At 46.2% G+C, this 23639-nt stretch overlaps 8 protein-coding genes across 8 annotated transcripts; 6 read left to right on the top strand and 2 right to left on the bottom strand.

Annotated features, from left to right (window-relative positions):
- Positions 1-1235: 1235 nt before the first annotated feature.
- Positions 1236-2396, top strand: CAB3 (phosphopantothenoylcysteine decarboxylase complex subunit CAB3; the record flags this gene model as incomplete). The annotated part of the gene is made up of 1 exon (XM_018882319.1): positions 1236-2396. The coding sequence occupies one exon, from the start codon at positions 1236-1238 to the stop codon at positions 2394-2396; it is 1161 nt and encodes a 386-aa protein (XP_018736708.1).
- Positions 2397-2723: 327 nt separating this feature from the next.
- Positions 2724-8212, bottom strand: DUR1,2 (bifunctional urea carboxylase/allophanate hydrolase; the record flags this gene model as incomplete). The annotated part of the gene is made up of 2 exons (XM_018882318.1): positions 2724-7961; positions 8030-8212. The coding sequence occupies 2 exons, from the start codon at positions 8210-8212 to the stop codon at positions 2724-2726; spliced, it is 5421 nt and encodes a 1806-aa protein (XP_018736707.1).
- A 2781-nt stretch (positions 8213-10993) lies between these two features.
- Positions 10994-11632, top strand: VMA8 (H(+)-transporting V1 sector ATPase subunit D; the record flags this gene model as incomplete). The annotated part of the gene is made up of 1 exon (XM_018882317.1): positions 10994-11632. One exon carries the CDS (start codon positions 10994-10996, stop codon positions 11630-11632), a length of 639 nt encoding a protein of 212 aa, XP_018736706.1.
- Positions 11633-11874: 242 nt separating this feature from the next.
- On the bottom strand, positions 11875-12993 carry AWJ20_5189 (FAD-dependent oxidoreductase, putative; the record flags this gene model as incomplete). The annotated part of the gene is made up of 1 exon (XM_018882315.1): positions 11875-12993. One exon carries the CDS (start codon positions 12991-12993, stop codon positions 11875-11877), a length of 1119 nt encoding a protein of 372 aa, XP_018736705.1.
- A 984-nt stretch (positions 12994-13977) lies between these two features.
- On the top strand, positions 13978-14580 carry AWJ20_5188 (uncharacterized protein; the record flags this gene model as incomplete). Its single annotated transcript, XM_018882314.1, has 1 exon — positions 13978-14580. One exon carries the CDS (start codon positions 13978-13980, stop codon positions 14578-14580), a length of 603 nt encoding a protein of 200 aa, XP_018736704.1.
- Positions 14581-16094: 1514 nt separating this feature from the next.
- NUP188 (Nup188p) lies at positions 16095-20318 on the top strand (the record flags this gene model as incomplete). The annotated part of the gene is made up of 1 exon (XM_018882313.1): positions 16095-20318. One exon carries the CDS (start codon positions 16095-16097, stop codon positions 20316-20318), a length of 4224 nt encoding a protein of 1407 aa, XP_018736703.1.
- Positions 20319-21171: 853 nt separating this feature from the next.
- Positions 21172-21804, top strand: PKC1 (protein kinase C; the record flags this gene model as incomplete). The annotated part of the gene is made up of 1 exon (XM_018882312.1): positions 21172-21804. One exon carries the CDS (start codon positions 21172-21174, stop codon positions 21802-21804), a length of 633 nt encoding a protein of 210 aa, XP_018736702.1.
- Positions 21805-22206: 402 nt separating this feature from the next.
- Positions 22207-22710, top strand: AWJ20_5185 (uncharacterized protein; the record flags this gene model as incomplete). Its single annotated transcript, XM_018882311.1, has 1 exon — positions 22207-22710. One exon carries the CDS (start codon positions 22207-22209, stop codon positions 22708-22710), a length of 504 nt encoding a protein of 167 aa, XP_018736701.1.
- Between the last annotated feature and the right edge of the window lie 929 nt (positions 22711-23639).

Here is a 23639-nt window from a genome sequence, read left to right as displayed (position 1 = left end):
AGAAACTGTTGAGTTCGAATGGATTTGTGAAAGTCGTTAGAGCTTACAAAACTGTGATAATCATTTAATTTTAAAACTCTAAACTGACTGGCTGATAGAGCTAAATATTTGGAGATTGTCTCATGCAGCTACGTGATCTCAATTTCATGAAGCTCTCTCCACAAATTGAGTTGAGCTAATTAATTAACATACTTTATTATCAACGCGATGTATCACAATTCGGCGCTTATGTACTGTCACGAATCTCTAAGTCGCTTACGAGTTTGCTTTGCTGAGTAATGAACAGTCTCCGAATATTCAAGCTCATAACTCTACTTAGCCGAGCCTGGAACTCCGCTAAAAAAATTCAACTTGGTTCGAATGGAGTCGGGTCACCAGAGTCAATATTATAACATCAACAGTATATAAGCATTGAAATTGTAAATACAGAGACTCATAACTGAGAGTAAGGAAGTCCCACTAATAAAATCTGCTGCTTCAGGGTCCAGTTGGTCAGGGGTTTGATACCCTTTTCGGAGTGAGGATCCGTAACAGCGAGCTCCCACGCAGGAGCAATAGGTCTACAATAGGATAACAGGGCAACAGTTTGTGAACGGTCGGCAGGGAACTTGAATAACTTATCACTACAAGGCTTGAAACATCTGTTTTCTGGAACCTTTTAATAAACAGTTTATCACTGTTTGGTGTTCACCGTACGGAATTGCTAAGTTTTCATTCAAGTTTGCTCACGAAACCACTCACAAGTCTTGTCTGATTTGTAATTGACGTGCTATTGTTCGTCTCCCCAAAAGTGGTTGAATATTGAGAGGGACTACTAGACTAGCTGGTGATTATTTCCTTCAAAAGATACTAGAGAAAAAGTTAAAAATCTAGTCTGTTTACTGGTTCCCAGAATTTAATAAGTTCTCTTCTGCGTTTGTAATTCTGCTAGGAGAGAACCTGGTACCCATTACCGTCACCTTGTACCGTGATTTGCCATTTCACAATATCAATACTATTGTTGCATTGGTATTTAATCATTTGGTTAATTAAAGAAGTCGGTAGTCAGCTTCTTTTGGACTCAGCTTTTGAGGTCAGTTTTCGGAGTGAGCTTCTTTATCAGTTTTCCACAAATACGAGTAGGAGTACTGGAGATTAGAACCACAAGTTTCTATCACCCTTGTCACTTGCTCGTATCCTATATCCCATCCATATTTCATTGAGTGTGTTTAATTGAACATAGTTGACGTTTTAAAATGACAACGCCGTCTAATCCAACCCAGCCACCACTAATACAGCGACAATCGTCGTCTGCTAATGTTCAAACGAGTAGTTTAGAGAGAAGACCCAGTGCCTTGTCTTTCACCGACTTACCTCCAACTTCGCATCCTGATACACATCCATTCCATCCACACGCTCAACCGACTGTTTCAGGTCTTAGTAGAGCTCTTACAGACAAGAAAAAACCCATTACAGGTGTTGCAGTTCGTCGAAACAGTGTTGATAGCGAGAATTTACATAGTCCGAAGGGTAGTAAAGGACTTGAGAACTCCGCGCAGACAACTAATTCTCCAGTAATTGCACCAACTCAAGTTCGAGATCATGAAGTGGTGCAACACACACAGCAACGACAACCTCATCAACAACACCCTCTGCCAGGACCCAATAGTACAGCCAACTCGAAAGCAACTCAACACAAATACCAACAGCATCAACAACATACAATTGGGCAAGGAGGCGGAACTGGCACTGGGTCTGGTAGTGAAGATGATGGGAAAGTTCATATTTTGTTAGCGGTTACGGGATCAGTTGCAACCATCAAGATCGCTCTTATCATAGGAAAGCTGAAACAAGTGTATAAAGATCAAGCTGAGATTCAGCTAATAGTTACTGCATCGGCACAACATTTCATGACTGGACTCAAGATTCCACCCGATGTAAAAGTGTGGCACGACAATGATGAGTGGGATTCTCGGCATGGCGTAGCTGAGACCATGCTTCATGTGCGGTTGAGGCGCTGGGCTGATGTTCTTTTAATTGCTCCTTTGTCGGCGAATACACTAGCCAAAATAGCGAATGGAATATGCAACAACCTTATTACATCAGTCATTCGATCTTGGAACCCTGCTGTTCCGATTCTCATTGCTCCCGCCATGAACACACACATGTACACGAATCCAGTGACGAAAAAGCACCTGTCAATTATCAAGGAGGATTTTACTTGGATTGAGACTTTGAAGCCAGTTGAAAAGGTTCTCGTGTGCGGTGATATTGGCATGGGAGGAATGAGGGAATGGTCTGACATTGTCGATACTCTGGTCAAGCGACTAGGCGGGCCATCTGATGATGACGATGACGAAGACGACGACGACGATGCTGAAAGGACACGAGACGGTGACGATGAAGACGACGACTAATTTGCATACCACAATTCATCTCACTACACAGAGTATTTATTCGAGCATATCCTTCTCTCACTACTTTACGATAATCCCGTTGTCTAGACCTAGACTAATGTAATATTGTAACATACACGTTGACGGGGTCCGTGCCTCCGGCGGCTGGGGCTCTGCCCCAGACCCCGTGGCTCCTCTCGCTTCGCTCGAGTCGGGGCTTGGGGGGTCCCGCGTGGCTCGCGAAGCGAGCACAAACAAAGTCCGGGGGGAGCCCCAGCGGCCGGAGGCACGTGCCCCAGATGTGGTTCGTATCATAAACAAGTGTATTAATGCTATTCGTAATTATATTTAGGGCTCGATGACGGCGACGAGGTCACCAGCCTCGACCATGTCTCCGTTTTCGTGGTAGATCTTGACCACTTTGCCCTCGGTAGGGGCGTTGACAACCATCTCGGTCTTCATGGCTTCGAGAATGACAACACCACCTCCTTTGACGACACGGTCGCCTACAACAAGACAGGGCTTCCAGAATCGACCAGTGACTTCGGAGTAGACATGGACAGCGTTCTCAGAGAACTCCTCGACACCGTGGTCTTTGGGACCGGTGGACTTTTGGAGCTCGGCGTTGGAGATTTGAATGATTCTGGCAAACTCGTCAGTGCCTTCAAGTTGTCGTTCAGTGTGTGCTTTAATAGAAGCGTGGTTGGCCTTCAACCAACGAGTATACTCGCCGTAGTCGAAAATGGTGTTTTCAATATCAAACTTGTATCTTCCATGCTCGACTTCCTCAGTGAACTTCTCAAGTTGCTCCTCACTTACTGGGTAGTACTCGATCTGGTCAAATGGAGACAATAACCAAGGACGCGAATCGTCACCCGAAGCCTTGTTGAGAATCAGCTTGTCCCAGATTGGAACTGTGCGACCGACGAGTTGATAACCACCGGGCGATTCCATGGTATAGATACACATGTACATACCACCAATTCCCACAGTTCCATTAGGAGTGTATGATCTGGATGGATTGTACTTGGTTCCTAGCAGACGATGACGAGGATCCAAAGGCACAGCGCAAGGAGCACCCAAGAAGACATCGCCAAGTCCAAGAACTAAGAAACGAGCTTGGTACAGAATATCACGAACATCGTTTCTGTCAGACAATCCATTTACCTCCTTAAGGAAGTCCACGTTATTGGGGAGCCAGGGAGCCGACGATCTGATGGTCTCCTTATAACGGTCAACAGCAGCCAGGGTCTTCTTGTCTTCAAATGCAAGGGGTAGCTTGATGATTCTGGAAGGAACCTGCCAGTTGTCAACAAACAAGATCGATTTCTCAATATCAGTTAGTTTCTTAAGAAGTTCTTGTTGGCTGACTTTCAACGAGTCGTACTGAATCAACACAGATCGGACGCCTGATGACATTTCCAAAACACCTTCGACTTTACCAAGTACAAGCTCTGTTAAACGGTGCACTCTGTAAGATAAGTTCAAATCCATAATGTTTTCACCGTATTCAACAAGGATATATCTGTCACCGGCAAATCTGTAAGCAACATCGGGATTGAGTTTGTCTGCCTTTTGAGAATACAGGACAGGAGAGTAAATAGGGCTTGGAGTTATTTCTCCCAAATGGGAAGAGGTATCCTCAAATTCAGTAACGACGTTCTCGTACTTCTTCTTCATGTTGATGGCATCATCAAAAGTAACAGGAACAAACTTGATCTTATCACCAGGCTTAACTTGGCCAATCTTCCACATCTCCGACTCAATAACGACTGCAGCACAAACAAATCCTCCAAGCGATGGACCATCACATGTAAGAATCACGGGCTCATCACCAGTGAAGTTAATGGCACCCAACGAGTAGACATAATCGTGGGCGTTGGAGGGGTGCAGACCAGCTTCACCACCATCGGGACGAGCCCACTCGGGCTTGGGACCAATAAGACGGACACCAAATCTGTTAGAGTTGTAATGGACCTTCCATTCGCTAGAAAAGAATGTTTCCAAACTGGACTGCTTGAAGAAATCAGGGGCGCCATGAGGACCACAGGTGACAGCAACTGACCAAGAGTTAGAGTAAGTAGGAATCAACGATTTGGGGACAGGGGCTGGCTCTGAAATGGGGCCTGGGATAGTACAACTGGCAAGTTCAGGTTCAGCTAAGAACAAAACATCACCAAACTTGAGAGTTCTTCCATTGTAACCACCCAAGTTACCTAAGGCAAAAGTCGATCTACTTCCCAAATATTCAGGAACATCGATACCTCCTCTGATAGCAATATAAGATCTGCAACCAGATGAAAGCTTTCCAACAACAAGTTTCTGGCCGGCTTTAACTTCAATTGGCTCCCACAGTGAGATTGGCTTCTCATCCAAGGTAGCAGGCGAGTTTCCACCTGCAAGAGCGATGACTGCATCATGATGGAACAAAATACTGGGACCAACCAAAGTACACTCAATAGCAGGGGCTTTTGGATGGTTTCCAACAATCTTGTTGGCAATTCTAAAAGCGTACTCATCCATGGGGCCAGATGGAGGAACACCAATGTGCCACAGGAGTTGACGTCCAGGGTAGTCTTGAACGGAGGTATAACTGCCAGGAGCAGTAATCTCAATTGCATGAGGTTGATACTTGTAAGAATCGAGGACCTTGGTAGCTACCTTGGCTTCCGAGAACATAGTAGATCCAGCGATCGAACGGAGATAGTCAAGGTTGGTAATAACACCACTGACAACAGTTTCGTTCAAAGCAGCATTGAGCTTGGCAAGAGCATCTGCTCTGTCGGTACCGTGAACAATAATCTTTGCAAGAGTAGGATCGTACTCAGCAGAAATCTTGACACCCTTTTCAACCCACGTATCCACACGAGCAAAAGATGGGAAGCTGACATCGGTAAGTTGACCAGGAGAAGGCAAGAAATCCTTGACTGGATTCTCAGCATAGAGTCTTGCCTCCATGGCAGCACCCTTGCAAACGACAGGAATAGTAAAATCAGGAGCTCTGTCGGCAGCAATGTAAAGCATCCATTCCACAAGATCAAGGCCAGTAACCATCTCGGTAATAGGATGTTCGACTTGAAGACGAGCATTGACTTCCAAAAAGTAGAACTCATCTCTGTTTTCGTCGTAAATGAACTCGACAGTACCAGCACATTTATACTTCATACTGGAAGCAAGCATTTCAGCGGCTTTCTTGATTCTTTCACGAGTAGCCTCAGGGAATCGAGGAGCAGGAGTCTCCTCAATAATCTTCTGGTTTCTTCTTTGGAGGGAACAATCTCTCTCACCCAGAGAAATAGCCTTGCCGTAACCATCACCAAACACTTGAACCTCAACGTGTCTGGCATTCTCAACAAATCTTTCCAAGAACACACCGGAGTCGTTGAAGTATGCCATACCTTGACGTTGCACAGTCACGAAAGCTTTTCTTAGCTGCTCGTCGTTGTCAACTCTTTGTAAACCAATACCACCGCCACCAGCGGTACTCTTAATCATAAGAGGGTACTCGAGTTTGGCAGCGACCTTCAAAGCATCGTCAATAGTGTCTAGTAAGCCACTTCCAGGAACAAGTGGTACGCCAGCCTTTTCAGCGATATCCCTTGCAGAGTGCTTCAAACCCAGCTTACGAATAGTGTCTCCATTGGGACCAACGAAAACAATACCCTCTTCCTGACAGGCATCAGCAAAGTCAGCATTCTCCGAAAGGAATCCATAGCCTGGAATAATCGCTTGACTTCCAGTCTTTTTAGCAGCATCGAGAATCTTACGAACCGAGAGATAAGTCTCGGCAGCAGTGGTTCCCTGTAAAAATACAGCGTCATCAGCTTCCAGAACGTGTTGAGCATAACGATCGGGCTCAGAATACACAGCAACAGAGTGAATAGCAAGCTTCTTCAAAGTCTTGATAATTCTCACTGCGATTTCACCACGATTGGCAACCAAAACAGTGTTGAATGGTCTGCCATTACTAGTGTGAGAAATGTACTTTTTCCAACCTCCGTACTTGGTAATATCCTTTGCACCAGCATATCCAATTTCCTCACAGATAAAGCCCTTCACCCAAGAACCGTCTTCAAGTTCGACAGATCCAATTCCGAGTGGAGCAGGGACCATTGAAATGAAGTCAGCAAACTTCTCAGTGGGTACATTCCAAATCTCGATGTTAAGAGATTCGCCGTTAGATCCTGGACCAACCCTCTGGAGACCGGGCTTAGGTGGATTGGAGTTTGGTAATGCATATAGTCTGTAGTGTCTGGCAGTAAGACACCGTTTTACGAGTGTAGCATTGACTTTCTGTAATTGCCAGTTGAGAGCCATACCAGATAAATGACCACCAACAACAGCCAAAGGAATTGTTTCAGGAGCTGACAATTGAGGCAGAGTAGACACTAGAATATCAGTTTCAGAACTAGTGTAGACACCAGTGTTGCCTAGTAAACGGGTCTTGTCAGCAGTAAGGAATCTTTGTGCCAGATCAAGCAAAGCATAGTCATGGAATGCCTTGGACAACAGGGTGACACCTGTTGGCAAGCCGTCTTCTCTGAAACCGGCTGGAATAGACAATGCAGACATGTCAGAAAGATTGACAAAATTGGTGTAAGTTCCTTGGCGGGAGTTGACAAGAATAGGCTCGGCTTCGAGGTCAGCCAAAGTTGGATTCAAAGGACAAGTGGGGACAATCATACCATCGAAATGATCGAATTGAGCTTCAATCTTCTTGATAATGTCCTTACGACGGTACTCAAAGTCGAAAAAGTCAGCAGCAGTGAAATTCTCGGCCTTTTTGATAATTTGATATACAGTCTTGTTCATTTTCTCAGGAGATTGCATAAAGTCGCGAATGGCAGCATATCTCTCAGCAACCCAAGGACCTTCATACAGTAAGTCGGCAAGTTCATAAAGAATTGAAAAGTCTACAGCAGTGATTTCAACACCAAGAGATCTGAACTTTTCAATTGCCTTTTCATAAGCAACCTTGTTTTGCTCCTCGCCAAACCACTTGGGATTGCTGGGAATAGCAAACAATGGACGCTTACCAAAAGTTTTGAGAGGTTTAGTGGGCAATCTTCTCGAGTAACCATATGTGGGATCATACTCAGCAGCAAGCGAAAAGAGCAATTGAGCATCTTTCAGGGATAGAGTAAAGATAGAAACGCAGTCAAGCGATTTACAGGCAGGGACCACACCGGTAGCAGAGAATGCACCTACAGTGGGCTTGACACCAATTAAATTGTTCAAAGCAGCGGGAACACGACCTGACCCAGCAGTGTCAGTTCCAAGCGAAAATGGCACTAGACCCTTTGATGCAACGACAGCAGAACCTGAACTGGAACCGCCTGAAATGTGGGAACTTGAAAAAGTCGATGTAGGGATGCCGTAAGGGCTTCTAACACCAACCAAACCAGTAGCAAACTGATCTAAATTGGTCTTTCCCACGACAATTGCACCAGCTTTCTTGAGTAGCGCTACAACTACAGCATCAGCTTGCGCAATGTATCTATAAGCAGGACAAGCAGCAGTAGTGGGGAATCCATCTACGTCAATATTGTCTTTTACAGCAAATGGAACACCATAAAGAGGGAGGCTCTCAGCATTCTGCAGGCTGTTAGTTCTTGGGACACTTAAACTAGTTATCTAATAATTAGTCAACTCACCTTTGGCAATGAGTCCCATTGAGATTTGATTTGCTCTGGAGAGGCAATTGTGATCCAGGCAGGATCCTTGGGATCATAGGCTGCTACTAGATCAAGGATATTCTTCAGAGGGTCAGCAGAAGAGATTTGAGTCGACTTCCACTGATCGACGGTGAGTCCAAACAGAGGTGGAGACGCAGTCATGACTAGACAGTTAGTATTTGCTTGTCAGATCAGTTCGAAATGGGTAATTCAAAATGACCAGTGCCAATGCTACTGAATCCAATGCCTCGATTCCATTGCTAATTTCACTTAGAATCGCGCATAGAATCACTGGCTTGTCAAAAGTGCACCTGCATTTGGCAGCACATATTAGATCAATCACATACTGATAATGAGAAATAAAAAAAAAATTAAATGAAAAAAAAGTCAGTCGTAAGGTCGTTATGGGCAAGGTTGAGCGGAAAAAATTAAAAGCGAAACTGAAACAAGAATTTCTAGAAACGTAACAAATCAAATCGACAAGCGATCAAACCAGATCTTATTGACTGAGTTTTGAAACCAAGATCGAGACCCGATTAAAATGTTCTGTAATATATTGATATTGGATATCTAGCAAGATAAGTTGTTGCCAGTATTTGTGTATAATATTACTGGTCAGATCATCCACCAGCAGTCAACAGTTGATATAAATTGTATATAAAACAGATGAATATATAAATTACCTAAAACTAAAAGTGGATCGGGAGCTAATTATATATCTCTGCACACAGTGGCCTATTTTGAGTAGAGCTAGTCTCCGCCAAACCACACTAAACCGGCAGCTGAGAGAACGAGGCCAGTAATATTTCAGAGGCATTTGTTTATGCCGATCTATCTAATCAATATGCGGTCTCATCGCTATAGGCTTCCAGACCGGCAGCAGCAGGAACCATATAGCAGCACCCACCGCATTTTATCCGTTTATCCTCGGACAAACCAATGCAGAATGTACAGTAATAGCAAACGGCTGTACAGCATCAGTCCAGCGTCCCCGTCTTACAATCAAAAATCCGAATCCAACCACCTCGTAAGCTTGAAATATTTCAACCAAAGTATTTTATTTCCAACAACACCAGTGCCACTAATAATAGTCGAATGTAGAAATAAGCGCCCCGAATCGCCGACCCAACGGGACGACCGAAGGTTAAGAGCCAAAGTCAAAATTCTGGCGGTATGCACCAGTCCATAACCCCTCGGCGGTACATGCATATCGAGCTGATAAGAGTTTGATTGAGATGCAAGTGGACCAATTAGAGTGCGTTGATAAGACCGATCGCACCGGGCCGCATGTCACTGCCAGTACCTGAGGTAAGGATCGTAGCCAAGTTCGGAAATTTCCGTTGGGATTTTAATTTACGGGCGCGGCAGCTGGTGGGAATATGATCCAAGTGACCAATGGGACAAGACTGGATCCCATTTAAGTTGCTAACTGACCCATTGAGCCCCCCCACTGAACCACATCCCAGTCCGTTAGCGAAAAGCGAGTCTCCCCTGCCGACTGTTGCCAAGCAGCTGTCACCGAGCTCGCAAATACGGGACCGGTCGGGTGGTGCCAATGCCTCCGGCGGCTGGGGCTCCGCCCCAGACCCCGTGGCTCCTCTCGCTTCGCTCGAGTCGGGCGTGGGGGGTCCCTGCAAACTCTTGCGAAGCAAGAGCTACGGGGTCTGGGGCAGAGCCCCAGCCGCCGGAGGCATTGGCACCACCCCAGGAGTTTTAGACTGGGTAAATAGTAGTGGACCGATGGGTCGAGAATTTCAATGTATGGGAGCTATAAAGCGGTCGTTCGAGTGTCTGTAATGTCGGTATGCTCAGGGGTAGCTGGCGAAGATGCAGATGCAAATGCAGGTTGAGATTTGGCGGTTTTGAAGGGACTGATGATTTCGGTTAATTCTGTATAGGAAATGGCCCAGGAGGCTGGATTAGCTCTCGCAGCTCATGCAGGGGGAGCTCAAGGCCGATCGGTGCTGGCGCAGGGACCAGTGCATAAACCGTTTTTTTCAGCGAAGGTAGTGTAAGTGTGTAACGACGGTTTTGCCAATTTTGCTTTTAAGAGGGGTAGAGCACATGTTCACACGTTTGGAACCGAATTGAGCCAGATTCGGACCGAGAAAAAGAAGAAGACGGAGAAAAGCTGGGATGCTGGCAGTCAGCCACTCGATAGGGCAATAGACCGCTTACCGCTTGAGATGCCCCTATCGAACAGTGCCATAAGTGGTGCATTTTGACCGGGGCATCGTGCTTCTGGGAGACTGCACATAGGGCGAAGAACAGAGCTCATCTTGAAAAGCCAAGCCAGACATAGGACTCACGAGGCAGGCTACTCAACATGTCTGGAGCAGGAAATAGGCAAGTTTGACTGTGATTCTGCCATCAATGAACTGACTGCTGTTCATAGCATCAGCGATATTTCTGGCATGGATATCTGACAATGAATTGGGACGTCAGACTGAACAAACATTTATACTGATTGATACTGATTGATACTGATAGCCAGTCAACGGGACAAAGACCGATGAATGGCTTTTGTCGGGATCAATCGAATAGAATCAGGATCTGGGGTTGATTCGGTTGTGAACTAGTGCTAACAAACGAGCAGAGAAGCTGTGTTTCCCACACGAATGACGCTGGCCCTCATGAAGGGTAAGCTCAAGGGAGCGACCCAGGGCCACAGTTTGCTGAAGAGAAAATCCGAGGCATTGACAAAGCGATTCAGAGACATCACCAAACGAATTGACGATGTAAGTGTGGTGGCAGCACAGCCTCCGGCGGCTGGGGCTTCGCCCCAGACCCCGTGGCTCCTGCTTCGCAGGAGACTGCTAGGACCGTCGAAGCAACGACTCGAGCGAAGCGAGAGGAGCAGCGGGGTCTGGGGCGGAGCCCCAGCCGCCGGAGGCATGTCCGTCCCGTCTAAAATAAAGCTAACCCCTACAGGCCAAGAGAAAGATGGGTAGAGTGATGCAGACAGCTGCGTTCTCGCTTGCTGAAGTGACGTATGCCACTGGTGAGAATATCGGGTACCAGGTGCAAGAGTCGGTCAAGAGTGCTCGATTTCGAGTGCGTGCTCACCAGGAGAACGTATCTGGTGTTTACCTGCCTCAGTTTGAGGCATATTACGACGATAATAGCAACGATTTCCAGATGACCGGTTTAGGACGAGGTGGTCAGCAGGTGCAGAGAGCCAAGTACGTGTACTCACAGGCCGTTGAGACGCTTGTGGAGCTCGCATCGTTGCAAACGGCTTTTGTGATTCTGGACGAGGTCATTAAAGTGACGAACCGTCGTGTCAACGCCATTGAGCACGTCATTATCCCCCGTACTGAGAACACAATTGCGTATATCAACAGTGAACTCGACGAGTTAGATCGTGAGGAGTTCTACCGACTCAAGAAAGTCCAGAACAAGAAACAACGTGACAACGAGATCCTCGAGGCCGAGCGTAAAAACCGCAAGATTGCCGAGGGACTCGCCAAAGCCGGCGACGGCCCCGTCAGCGACAAAACCGCAACTGCGGTTTCCGGCGACATCGACCAGTCACCCAGCGATCTCCTCGGCGACCAGGAAGACGAGGACGTCATTTTCTAATTCTTCTCCTACTATACACTTAATAAACACTAGCATCCACTTTCTGGGGGTGCTGCCTCCGGCGGCTGGGGCTCCGCCCCAGACCCCGCTGCTCCTCTCGCTTCGCTCGAGTCGGGCGTGGAGGCCCCCCGTTATAGTCTGGTTTGAATGCGAAGTCGGCTCGAGCGGAGCGAGAGGAGCAGCGGGGTCTGGGGCGGAGCCCCAGCCGCCGGAGGCAGCACCTCCCTCGGGGGAATAATGGTCTATTGGTGGAGGATGGTTTCTACGTATTCGGCGATGGCCAGACTGGACGTGAGGCCGGGGCTCTCGATGTTGAGCAGGTTGACGAATCCTGGGAACCCGTGTTCTTCTCGGATGACGAAGTCGTGGAATTTCGAGCTGTCTTGGGTGATTTTGGGCCGGATGCCGGCGTAGTCTGCCACGAGGGCCGAGGTGTCGAGCTTGATGTATTTGGAGATCTCTTGTTTTACGGTTTCGAGATTCTGGCCATTGACTTGTAAATCGTCGGCTGAGTTGACCCATTCGAAATCAGGTCCGAATTTCAGCCGGCCGTTCAGATCCAGTGTTAAATGTGTACCTAGAGATCCATGGTCAGAAGGACAGGGGTAGATTAGACGATTCACTTTGGGCTGAGAGTGTGTATATGCGAAATAGTTTCCCTTGCCATAATATGCAGTTACATGTCTTTCTTTTGGAAGAAGGAGATTAGAGATATTAGGAGCATTCAGTCCTGCTGAATTGATCACACAAGTAGCAGTCAGCTCAATTGGATCGCTGCTATCGTCGGACTTGCAACTGACTGTATACCCCGAGGTCTCGTTTTGTCGAATGGCTACTACAGCTGTGTTGAGTGCAATATCACCGCCATGCTGCTCGATTTGACCCTCATAATAGGTCATTAGTGAATGAGCTGATACAATTCCTGTTGTCGGAGAATTCAGGATTGCCGCCTTGGCTATAATCGAAGGTTCGAGTTGCGATGCTTTAGAAAGGCTAACCCATTCTAATGGCACACCAGTGAAATCTCGAGCTCTTTGATACATTTTGTGTAGATACTCATGCTGTTTCTCGTCCTGAGCTACCACCCATTTCCCGCATTGTTTGTACTCAATTCCTGATTTGCTGGCCACTTCGTACAGCATATTCTTGCCCTTAATGCACAATTTAGTTCGCAGTGACTCAGGAGGGTGATATAAACCAGCATGGATCACCTCTGAATTGCGGGCACTGGTTTCTGTTCCCACTTGCGAATGTCGTTCGACGAGAAGAACCGAATTGGCTGCTGTTCGCGCCAGTCTCGCTGCAATCGCAAGTCCAACAACCCCTCCGCCTATCACCAAATGCGAAAAGTCGTGAGGCATTCTGACTTGGCTACTTGGGTTTTCCTTTCCGGATCTGCTAAACTATATCCTCGAGATTGTTCAGTGAAAGACAGACTCAGAGTCACTCGTCACACCATATTCGAGTCGTATGCCGCGTTCGCGGTCGCTGTGGGGAACAGTGTATGCAGAGATCATGCATGCCCGAAGGGGAAATTTCAGGGAGACTTCAGGGGGCACTCGTTCGGGTGAATAATTTTCCAGGTTAGTCAACTCCTTTTTAGAATTGTTTCGGCTATCCCCAGATCGCATTGCTCCATCGCACCGACGGTCACAGCAGTCTCCTGCCAAGCAGGAGCCACGGGGTCTGGGGCAGAGCCCCAGCCGCCGGAGGCAGACCCCGCCGTGGCCAGCATGCCTCCGGCGGCTGGGCTCCGCCCAGACCTGGTTGTGCTTGCTTCGCAAGCTCAGAGGCGTGTGTAAACCTTCCCTGAACACCTGAAAGTTGGCAAGAACAAACCAATTCAGTGTAAAAATTCATGGGTGTCTGGGGCCATGGTTTAGTTTTGATGAACCTGGAAGCAAAGAACAATTATCATGGCAACTTGATTGTTAGGAATTTATGTCTGTGGTTCAGCTTCGAAGTCGTTACGCCATGAAATAATGGCAGAGTAAGATTAGCAAGTCATTTTAATAATACATCAACGTGTTTTGTTTTAGCGAACCAGACTACAGAATTGGTTACAGGATCGTCTGTGTGGAGTTGGGAGCGTAATTACCTCAACTTCTCACACCCAACCTAAGACGGTTGTATCATAGAGAAATCTGTAGCATTACCCCTGTCAGTCAATGAGTCCGAAATATATGGAAAATATATGAAACAAACGATAGTAAAAACAGGGAAAGGGACGGGAGCAAGACTCTATAGAGAGATAGCCACATGCAGCGGTATCACGTGCTTATATTGGTCAGTTCGAAAATCATCTCTGATCCAGATCCATCGTTGCTGATAAAACGGACACAAAAATGGGCAGCTCTGCTTCGAAACAGACCCTGAAAACGGGGTCGAATGCTGCAAAGAAAACCATTTCTTTGAACAGAGTTCAAGGAACGAAAGGTGCTATTCCCAAAAGCGGAGCAGTACACTCGCCAGTTCAGGGTTCCGGGTACAGTCGTCCAGACGGTCATGATCCACAAATAGTAAATGAAGATGGCCAGAATCTTGCGTTTGCCGAGAGATTGAAGAAACTCGGTAGTGTCAAGTTTACAGATATTCAGCATCAATACTCACGAACGAATGAAATGCTGGGTGCAGTGCAATCGAGGCAGAAAATCGAGAAACAGGCTGATGAACTGATGCAACACCAACAATCGAGTCCGATGGATCCAAAATCTTTGGTTCATCCCGAAACTATAACCGCCATTTTACAAAGTCGACAAGAAGGTGACAGTGATGCCAAGATATTAGAAGATTTCAATCTGAAACCAAAAGTTCTGGAGTCGCTTGGCTCGAGATTGTCAATTCCCAAGATTGTTAAGCCGACAAAAGAAGATCACGCAGAGACTGAACGTCAATCTGTCTTCAGAAAAGAACAAGTTGATGAGACTGGTCCAGTACTTGAAAGATAGCCATTTCACACTCTATTTAATGATGTAAATAATGATTTAATGTTTATAAATTGACCCTCGGATTTATTTTCCGAATCAACCCCTGCCCTTTTCTCATATGGGAGTGAGAACCTTGGTATCTGACACCATCAATTGACCCATTGTCCAAAGGACTCCTAATATTATAATATTCTGAGAGTTTTAAGGGAATTAAAGGACGATATTTGTTATCCGAGCTCCAGATACCAGCCATAGCGATGACCACTTGACACAAGAAGTATAAGGATGCGAGTCGTTAATGCGCCTATTTACCTACTGGGTTAGGCCCAAAAAAATCCATATTGAAATACTGTAAACACCAGTCCACGATAGACATCCGAACACAACAAGCTATTGTATGGCTTGAGACTGATTAGAGGACCATTCCGACTCATTCCTCATAAAGGCAATTGCTGGCAGGCTGTTTGTAGAATTTTCTTAAGATGCCAGATTTCAACCTGACGCGCCAGGCTCAGAAGATGTGAGTAGTTTTCGATTTTCAAGACTGACAACCCAGATTCCATCATTCGTCTCGTTGTGCTCGAGTCGTTGACGCTAGTTGGCGAGAAAGTTGCGATGTAACGAGCAGCAGTTGTCACTCGTGACATAGCTATGCTATTGATGTGGTGGATTGACTTCTCTGATTCAGATCGAATTAAATTCTAACATTGACTAGTGGCACCTTTGAAGCAGCATATTATGCCCTGTTGAGTCTCACTCAGCCAGACTCGCCTATTTTGAATGGGTATAGCTGGACCTATTCTAGCAACTCACATCTTGTGGCAGCGGTATCTGCTTTTCTGGAAGAAAATATAGGGTCTATGGAGCGAAGCTTTTATCCATATAGAAAACGAAAACCAGAAACTAAGAAAGTATTTGAAGATCCCAAAACATCGGTATTCAATGGCAATATCACAATTGATTCGGTTGATTCTAAATTGAAACAAGATGCTGTTAAGTTGAGTGAATTAGTCGGCATCGACGAGCTGGATGCTCTTAAAATAGTGCTGCAAATAGACAGCAAAGGCAACTTTAAGAATGACGACCAATTCCATCACTACACGCGGTATTTTCTTAGTGAGAGGAGATATGCTACGAAACTCGTAAACCTGTTATTTAAAACGATGTCCATGGAGCCAGAGACGACACTACAGAATTCAGACAGTCCAAGCTCCTCGGAAGATCAGCAGCAAGATGCGAAAGCACTACAAGATTGGAAACTGTGGAAAAAATACGCTGTAGATATTATTGTCAAAGGAACGCTCTATGAGGACCTTATGAACCAAATATCTGAAATATTCTTTGCTAGCGAGTTTGAGAGTGGAGACGATATAGCCAGTAAGACGCTATTCAGATCAGAGGTAGGTTTTTTTGGATAATTACTAGTGGACTGGGTCATGTGTTGTGATACTAACGATATTTAGACGTCTTTATGGCAGTTGGAACTACTGGATCTGCTATTTACGTCTATTTGCAGTCTGGTTCCTCCAGCATCTATGAATGCATTACTATTGCGATGGTTCGATATCATTGATGAAACCGCGTTTTTGTCAAAAGGGATGGAAAAGTTTACACCACAATCTCAACAAGTTATTTATTCGCTCGGTATATTAATTTCTCTCGAGCTACTTCGATTAGACCAAGACTTTGCAATGGAGTCGATGAGCCAATATTCATACCTTCAAAAGCCCGATGTACTGGTCAAACTTAATTCCATTCTGGGAGTCAAAATCGTAGACTATGGAGCGGCTTCACCTTTACTGTTGGCGTGGAGCTTTGTATTGCATGCGTTTTCCCTAGCACTTATGGGTCAGGATAACGATGGTGATGCTGATAGCAAGACTGGTTTGGCGTATAATGATCCCAAATATGACGATTTCCTTTGTCAGGTTTTACCAAAATATAAAAATATCGATGATTCGAATCGATTGGACGTGGTTGAAGATCTTGGAATGTACTCTGGGGGTCTTGCGAGCCAAGCTATGAAACTAGGTGCATTTACAAAATTGGCCGAACTATTTGAAACTCTTCCTCAAAAGCTCGAATATGCAAGCACAGGCGCCAATCTGCTCCTAACCAGTTTGCCATATGTCAATATGACTGAGTCTATTGCAAGAGTTATTCATAAAATTATTTCTCCTTTTAAAGAAGTGTCAGAAATGTTCTTTTTAGATGTGTTTGCTGACAGAGCTTTGACCCTAAGTAAAGCCAAGGTTCCTATAGCCATATCACCGTTTCTTATTCTTGGTCAGTGTTTTGGAGCCGATTTATTTGATCTCATCTCGCAAATGAACTCGTATATGCAAGAGCTTCCCAAGGGGTTCAGGGATTATGATTTCGTTACCAGAGAGAAGACGTCTCAAATCGAGCTGACCTCAGATCTATTGCTATTCGAACATCGTCAGGAGGATGGTCAGGGTGGTTTTGTTCTGCCTGCTGGCACCAGAGGCGAACTGATATCAACAGCAGCCAGCTCTGGTGCTACAATAGTGATGTGGAACTGTGACTACAATGGTTGGACGTTTCTAGGACGCATTTTGGAGCAGTCTGATTTAGATGGAACTTGGGGTCAGTTAGAGCTTGATATATTAAGCGTTATTAACAATACTTTGGAAACTTTGTTAGAAAGAAATCGATTAGACGACGCGGGTGAGTTGCTTAATTTTCTTTCAGCCGGCCTAGGACAAGCTGACATTGTCGCGCTAATAACTAGAAAGTTGGAAGATGCCTTTTACAATCGTGATATCAAACTATGTACAGCAGGTGTTAAATTCTTGACACTTCTTATTGCTGTTGATCCTCGGCGTGTATGGCCTTATTTAGGAAGAACGAAACTTCTCGAACGCAATGGCAGAGGTGGATATCTTGGTATAATTCTCGGTGCGGTAGAGATTGTAAATAATGATTTCGAGTTCACCATAGCAGTCATAGAATTAGTGACGGCATTGGTGCGTGATTCATTGGCAAGTTCTCTAGATACAACAATTTCTTCAAAGGTGAGATCTGAAGTGCTGTCTAAGTTTACACGCCATTTGATTGACGTGTTTGAAAGCTTTTCTTACTGGAGGTATAGCAAACCTGAGCAGCGAATTTCAATTGCCATTTCGACATTAAATCTGTTTAGTCTGATTGTGCATTCTACTTATCGTTCTGACGGTGCAACTCCATTGGAAGAAAAGGTTGTCGCGACACTTTCCAGAGCCTCTCAACTAATTACCAACGAATTTCTTTCCACTGCTGAGAGTGCTGCCCGTACGTTGTCCACAATTCTAGGTGCTATTGAATCAGCGGCAAAATCGAACGATGTGTTAACGGGTGGCACAAATCTACTTGACGATCATGAGCTTATTTTTGTCAACATTGCCCTTCAGTTTTCGTCGTTATTGGTGCGGGTTCGGTCTGTTCTACAACTGCCGTGCTCGTATCTTGAACGCAAACTGTATGAGCAAAGTCCTGACCTGGTATTAATATTTCTTCGTTATTTTGCCCTTCACTCGGCCGTGGTTGATGTGTTGCAGTCGATTATTGGTGGCTACTGGCCGGATGAACAACCTAGTTTACTAGCTCACTTGGGAACTCAGTATTCACAAATGCTTATTGGATGTCTGGGTGGGGCATTGACGACTTCTCTGGAACTTGATTCTACTATAGCATACATTTGTGACTACTTTTCGACAATTATTGAGAGCAAGCAGGAAGGGTTATCCATTCTTTTACTCAGTGGAAAGGATACGAGAAACACGACCGAAAAGGTTGAGACCGTAGTATCATTATTAACTGTTCTTGAAGAGCGTATCACAAGGACGGCCGGGGAGTCATCACAAACTAAGCTACCTTCTATGTTGGCTGACAAAATGCTAAACTCAATCTCACTTGCCCATAGTACGTGGACTTTAAATGCAGCAGAGGATAAGACTGAACTCTGCAAGGTGTTGATATCGTATATTAAAGAGTCTCTCGATGTTGACGAGGCTGTTTCATCAAACTTTTTGCTGACAGATACAAGCTACAAGATATCCATTGCAGCCAGAGCTATCCGAATAATGTCTATTCAGCTTTACAAATCTCCCAAAGGGCCTGGAGCCAAAGCGTTTCTTGATTTCCTTTCTACCGACAACAATCTTATCAAGTACACCAAATCGTTCCTTGTGGTTAATGGGTTCCGCCCGTCGCTTCATGGGAATTTGAAGAGGAATTTCGATCATAAGTGGCCAAAAGCTCCTCTCAGCCGATATGCAGCTACTGCTCTTCTTTGTAACAGACCGTATGGAGTCGAGTATCTTCACGATTTAGGACTTCTGGATATAGTTCTTCAAAATCATGTTGTGTGGGTTGACGGATATAGAGGTGAAGTGATTGAAGCCAATGTCAATCTCTCATATGTTGATTCTCAGATGTGCCGTGTGAAGAGCTGGTGTGGATTCCTTACCTCGCTGGTATTAACCGCTTCTAGTCTTGGTGACAAGAATATGCTTGAAAAGCTCAACTCCGTAGCGGCTATTGCGATAGAGACAAATCTCGATGATAACCTTTCATTGCCATTTTTTAGGGGAATCATTAAGCTGCGATTAGATCTTGCTTTTTTCGTCAGCTACAACCTATCCAAAACTAAAATGCATACTCCCACAGAACAGCAACTGACTACAACATTCCAACTGCTTGCTGACCCCAGTATTGAATTCCTGAGTGCGGCCGGCACGTCTAGTCTGGTATTAGCGGGAGCAGAGCCAGGACCTGAACCAGGGGACTCGCCTGTTTTCTACAAACAGTTGTTGAAAATTCTCAATCTACAACTGGAAAATATTTCTGTTGATACTGGTGGGTTTAGACTCATCCAAACTATCCATGGAATCCTGGACGTGGTAGCGATTCGCGGTATGAAATCAGTTACAAATTCTATTCAAGAGAATCCGACAACCAGTGGAGTTGAAGATGTTGTGCAAATCACAATGATTCTCCGTAAATGTCTTGGATTCCATGGAGTGTCGTCATTATACTCCAACTTGTCACAATTAATGACAGATACAGGATGTGATCAAGCAGTGATGAGTCTATTCGCTTACTCTTTAGATTTGTGCATTGTAGAAGACGATCCGGTGTTCGGAGAACTTGCATTGATCTACCTCCTTGAATGGTTGTCCATTGATATTATGGCTGACAGCTTAGTTTTGGGCGGACTATTAAACGTTCTTACTGAAAGCCCACTAGCAAGAGCTATTCAACATGGTGTAATCAGATCGACAACACATCCACGATTATTCGGAATTTGGACAAAGGGTATGCTAACTATCGTCCTTGAGCTCCTTAAACAATTGGGGTCGAGAATTGTTGCAGAGGTTATTGTATTTTTAAACTTCTACTCTGCTCAAATTGAAAGTGCTCTTCGATATTGGCTCGACCCTCAAGTTGTTATTTCTTTATCCAACATTGAGGAAACATATCAGTTATACCTATTATTAGATGTGGTGAAGAAGCTTGCGGATCCGGATCAAACCCGAGTCATCCCTCCTTTCACAGACAAAGTAAGCGTCATTGATTCGTTGGATTATTTCCTTAGTCATCAAAGATATCTGTCGTCGAGACTAGTTGTCACGACAGCTGAGGAGCAAAAATTGTTGTTAGAGCGGCCTTCAAATGAAGATTCGACGAGCGTGTTAGCAGGCAAAGTGGTCGATCAACTGGCTGATTTGCGAGAATTCCTGGCCGACAGCAACAACTAGTCCTGTAATTTATTTAAGCATTGTATTATAATATGTTATCCAAATAACGCTATTGCATGAAATGAGTAAGCGGTTTTAGGTTTGATTGTCACCGTTGGTTGGCGAAAGACTAGGTTACGACCGTTTACAACTTTAGTTTTGAATAAGGTTGATCTAAGATTAAAATAAAATTAATTTATTATTAACGGACTAGCACGAAGCCGGTATATAATAGACATTCCATGTGTGTTTGGACGACAGATGGCCAGTATGGGAATATCTGACGAATGCGAAAATGACTGCTATCAGCTTTCAAGACACTCATCTGGGGTCAAAGAAACTTGCTAGCATCCACAACAATAAGTATACGGTGCTGGATATTAACACTTACAGTTTCCGAGGATACATCAACCAAGGAAGCTATTGTAAAGTACGGGTTGTTCAGAATAAAAGCACCAGGAAATATTATGCTCTCAAGTACATGCCGTTGAACCAGAGTGCTTCCAATTTAAAATCGATGATCCAGGAGAGAAATATCCTAGCTAAGCTGAGGCATCCGTTTATTTGTAACCTGGAGGTTGCATTTCAGAACGAGAAGTTCATGTTCATGCTGCTGGATTTGATGATAGGAGGAGATCTCCGGTCTTATTTACAACAGTATTCCCTGTCGGATAAAGCTATCAAAGTGGTTATCTGTGAGATAGCATCTGCCATTGATTACATCCACAGCAAATTACTCGTTCATCGCGATGTCAAACCGGAAAACATTCTTCTTGACGAGTATGGACACGCTCATCTGTGTGATTTCAACATTGCAGCCTCTTTGAGCTGTCAACAGCCATTGCTCCATAATATCATAGGAACCTTTAATTACATGGCGCCCGAGATGCACCGGGGTCGAGCGTATGGCGAGCAAGTCGACTGGTGGGCATTGGGTGTTGTTTTCTACGAGTGTGTCTACGGCCAAATACCGTTCAACGGCAAACGTAGAGAGGATATGGTTCGATCCATGTTAAGCGGACCACAGTACGACACCACACTTGTCTCAATAGACTGTAATTCGGCCATCGCCCAGTTTCTGGAATTCTACCCCTGTCAGAGGATTCGCGATTCCAGCGATGTCTTCAAGCTTCCGTATTTCAAGGGATACACGTCAGCCAGCCTTCACCAGATGTACCGCGACCACAAAAACGGTGCATTCAAAGTCCCCGATCACGATTTCTTCGGCCTGACCAGAAAATACGACCAAAGAGCTGTTCTTGCCCTAGAGTACCAGAACTGGAGTTCACGAAAAGACAAAAGACGCAGCGAAAAGTCGAATCGCGCAACCAAACTCATGAACACAATCGCCGGCTACGGAGGCAAACTGAACGGTTACTTCCGCCATCCGCACCGACCGCTGGCCGACGTGCCAACCACCGACACCCAACTGTTCAAAACATACGTCCACAGTCACTCGACCGACTCGGACGAGACCCTCCAAAACGACGACCTGTGCACGCTCTGAGTCGTGGCACCAGCCTCCGGCGGCTGGGGCTACGCCCCAGACCCCGTTGCCCTCGCTTCGCGAGAGACCTCTAACGCAGCGGGGCATTTGCCTCCGGCGGCTGGGGCTTCGCCCCAGACCCCGTAGCTCTCGCTTCGCGAGAGACCTCATACGCCAGGGGACCCCCAGCCCGACTCGAGCGAAGCGAGAGGAGCAGCGGGGTCTGGGGCGCAGCCCCAGCCGCCGGAGGCAGACCCGGAAGAAAAAAGGTTAAAAAAGTTATTTCTATTATGGAAAGCAGGGTATATTGATTACAAAATTCCAGTCATGGAAATAATAAAAAATTAGGGAAGAATAGAACTATATAGAAAGAGAAGAGATCAAAAGTCCCAAACAAATTATACAAGGAGTGCAAAAGCATTCATGGCAACGGCAAGACCGACAGAGACACCCAAGATTCTAGAGGCACCAGAAGTGTTCTCAGCAGGGGCGGTGGACTCAGACTCGGGAGCAGGAGCAGCAGGGGCGGCAGAAGACTCGGGAGTAGTGGCACCAGGAGCAGCAGGGGCACCAGGAGCAGCGGCAGCAGCAGACTCCTCAGGGGTGGCAGGAGCAGCGGGAGCAGCAGGGGTACCAGGAGCGGCAGGGGCAGCAGACTCCTCAGGGGTGGCGGGAGCAGCAGGGGCACCAGGAGCGGCAGGGGCAGCAGACTCCTCAGGGGTAGCAGGAGCAGCAGGAGAAGCAGGGGTGGCAGCAGGGGCACCAGGAGCGGCAGGGGCAGCAGACTCCTCAGGAGTAGCAGGAGCAGCAGGGGCACCGGGAGCAGCAGACTTCTCAGGAGCAGGAGCAGCAGTAGGACCAGCGGTGGCAGCGGCCTCAGAGCAAGGAACGGTGATGGTTACCTCCTCAGTGACAGTGCTGAAGTAAGTAGTACCAGCGGAAGTGGAACAAGGAACGGTGACAATGTTGGTGCTGGTGATGGTGGTGTAGCTCTCGGCACCAGTGGCAGTAGCGGCGGCACCAGCAGTAGTGGTCTTCTCGTTCTCACAAGGACAAGTAGAGATGATCTCAGTGGTGACATAAGTGATGGTAGAAGTACCGAAAGTGGTGGTAACAGTGCCAGTGGAGTAGATGAAAGAGGCAGTGGTAGAGGTGACACCAGAAGTACCAGTAGCAGAGGCAGCACCAGAGCTAGCAGGACAAGTAGAGGCCTCAGTGACAAGAGCAATGCTGGTGGAGAAAGCAGTGTTGAAAGCAGTGATGGCAGCGTTAAGAGGACCAGCTTCACAAGTAAGGTCGAAGGTGGTAAGGAGCTTAGCACCGGCATTAGCAATGGCAGTAGCAGCAGAAACAGTTTGAGAAACAATGTTGTTAGCAGCAATGTTAGTGTAAGCACCGGCCAAAGCGTTAAGGGCCTTAGTTTGCTCAGCAGTGGCGTTAAGGGCGATTTGGTCAACAAAGTCGGTGGTGGCATCTCTCTTTCTCAAAGAAGCGTTAACACCAGCGAATGAGGCCAAGTCATTGAATAGCTTAGCGTCGGCAGCAGCGATCTCACCGAAGGCAGAAAGGACGGCACCAACAGCGGAAGCAGAAGGAGTGGTGGTGAGGTTAGCAAGAGCGGCAAGAAGGTCGGCAACGGCTTGAGCAAGAGCAGCAAGGTCGGCCAAAAGAGTGGCCTCAGTGATAGGAGAGGTGGCAGAAGCGCTGGGAGCAGAGGTGACAGGAGCAGCAGAAGAGGCACCGGCACCAGAGCTGACAGCAGAAGAGGCAGTGGTGGCAACAGAAGAAGCACCAGAGGAAGCGGCACCAGAGCTAGCAGCAGAAGTGGCAGCAGAAGTGCTGTTACTGGAAGAAGC

Source organism: Sugiyamaella lignohabitans, chromosome D (genome assembly GCF_001640025.1).
Source record: "Sugiyamaella lignohabitans strain CBS 10342 chromosome D, complete sequence".
In the NCBI taxonomy this organism is placed as follows: Eukaryota; Fungi; Ascomycota; class Dipodascomycetes; order Dipodascales; family Trichomonascaceae; genus Sugiyamaella; species Sugiyamaella lignohabitans.
Note: the sequence above shows the minus strand (reverse complement) of the source record. Positions and strands in the feature narration are given on the sequence as shown.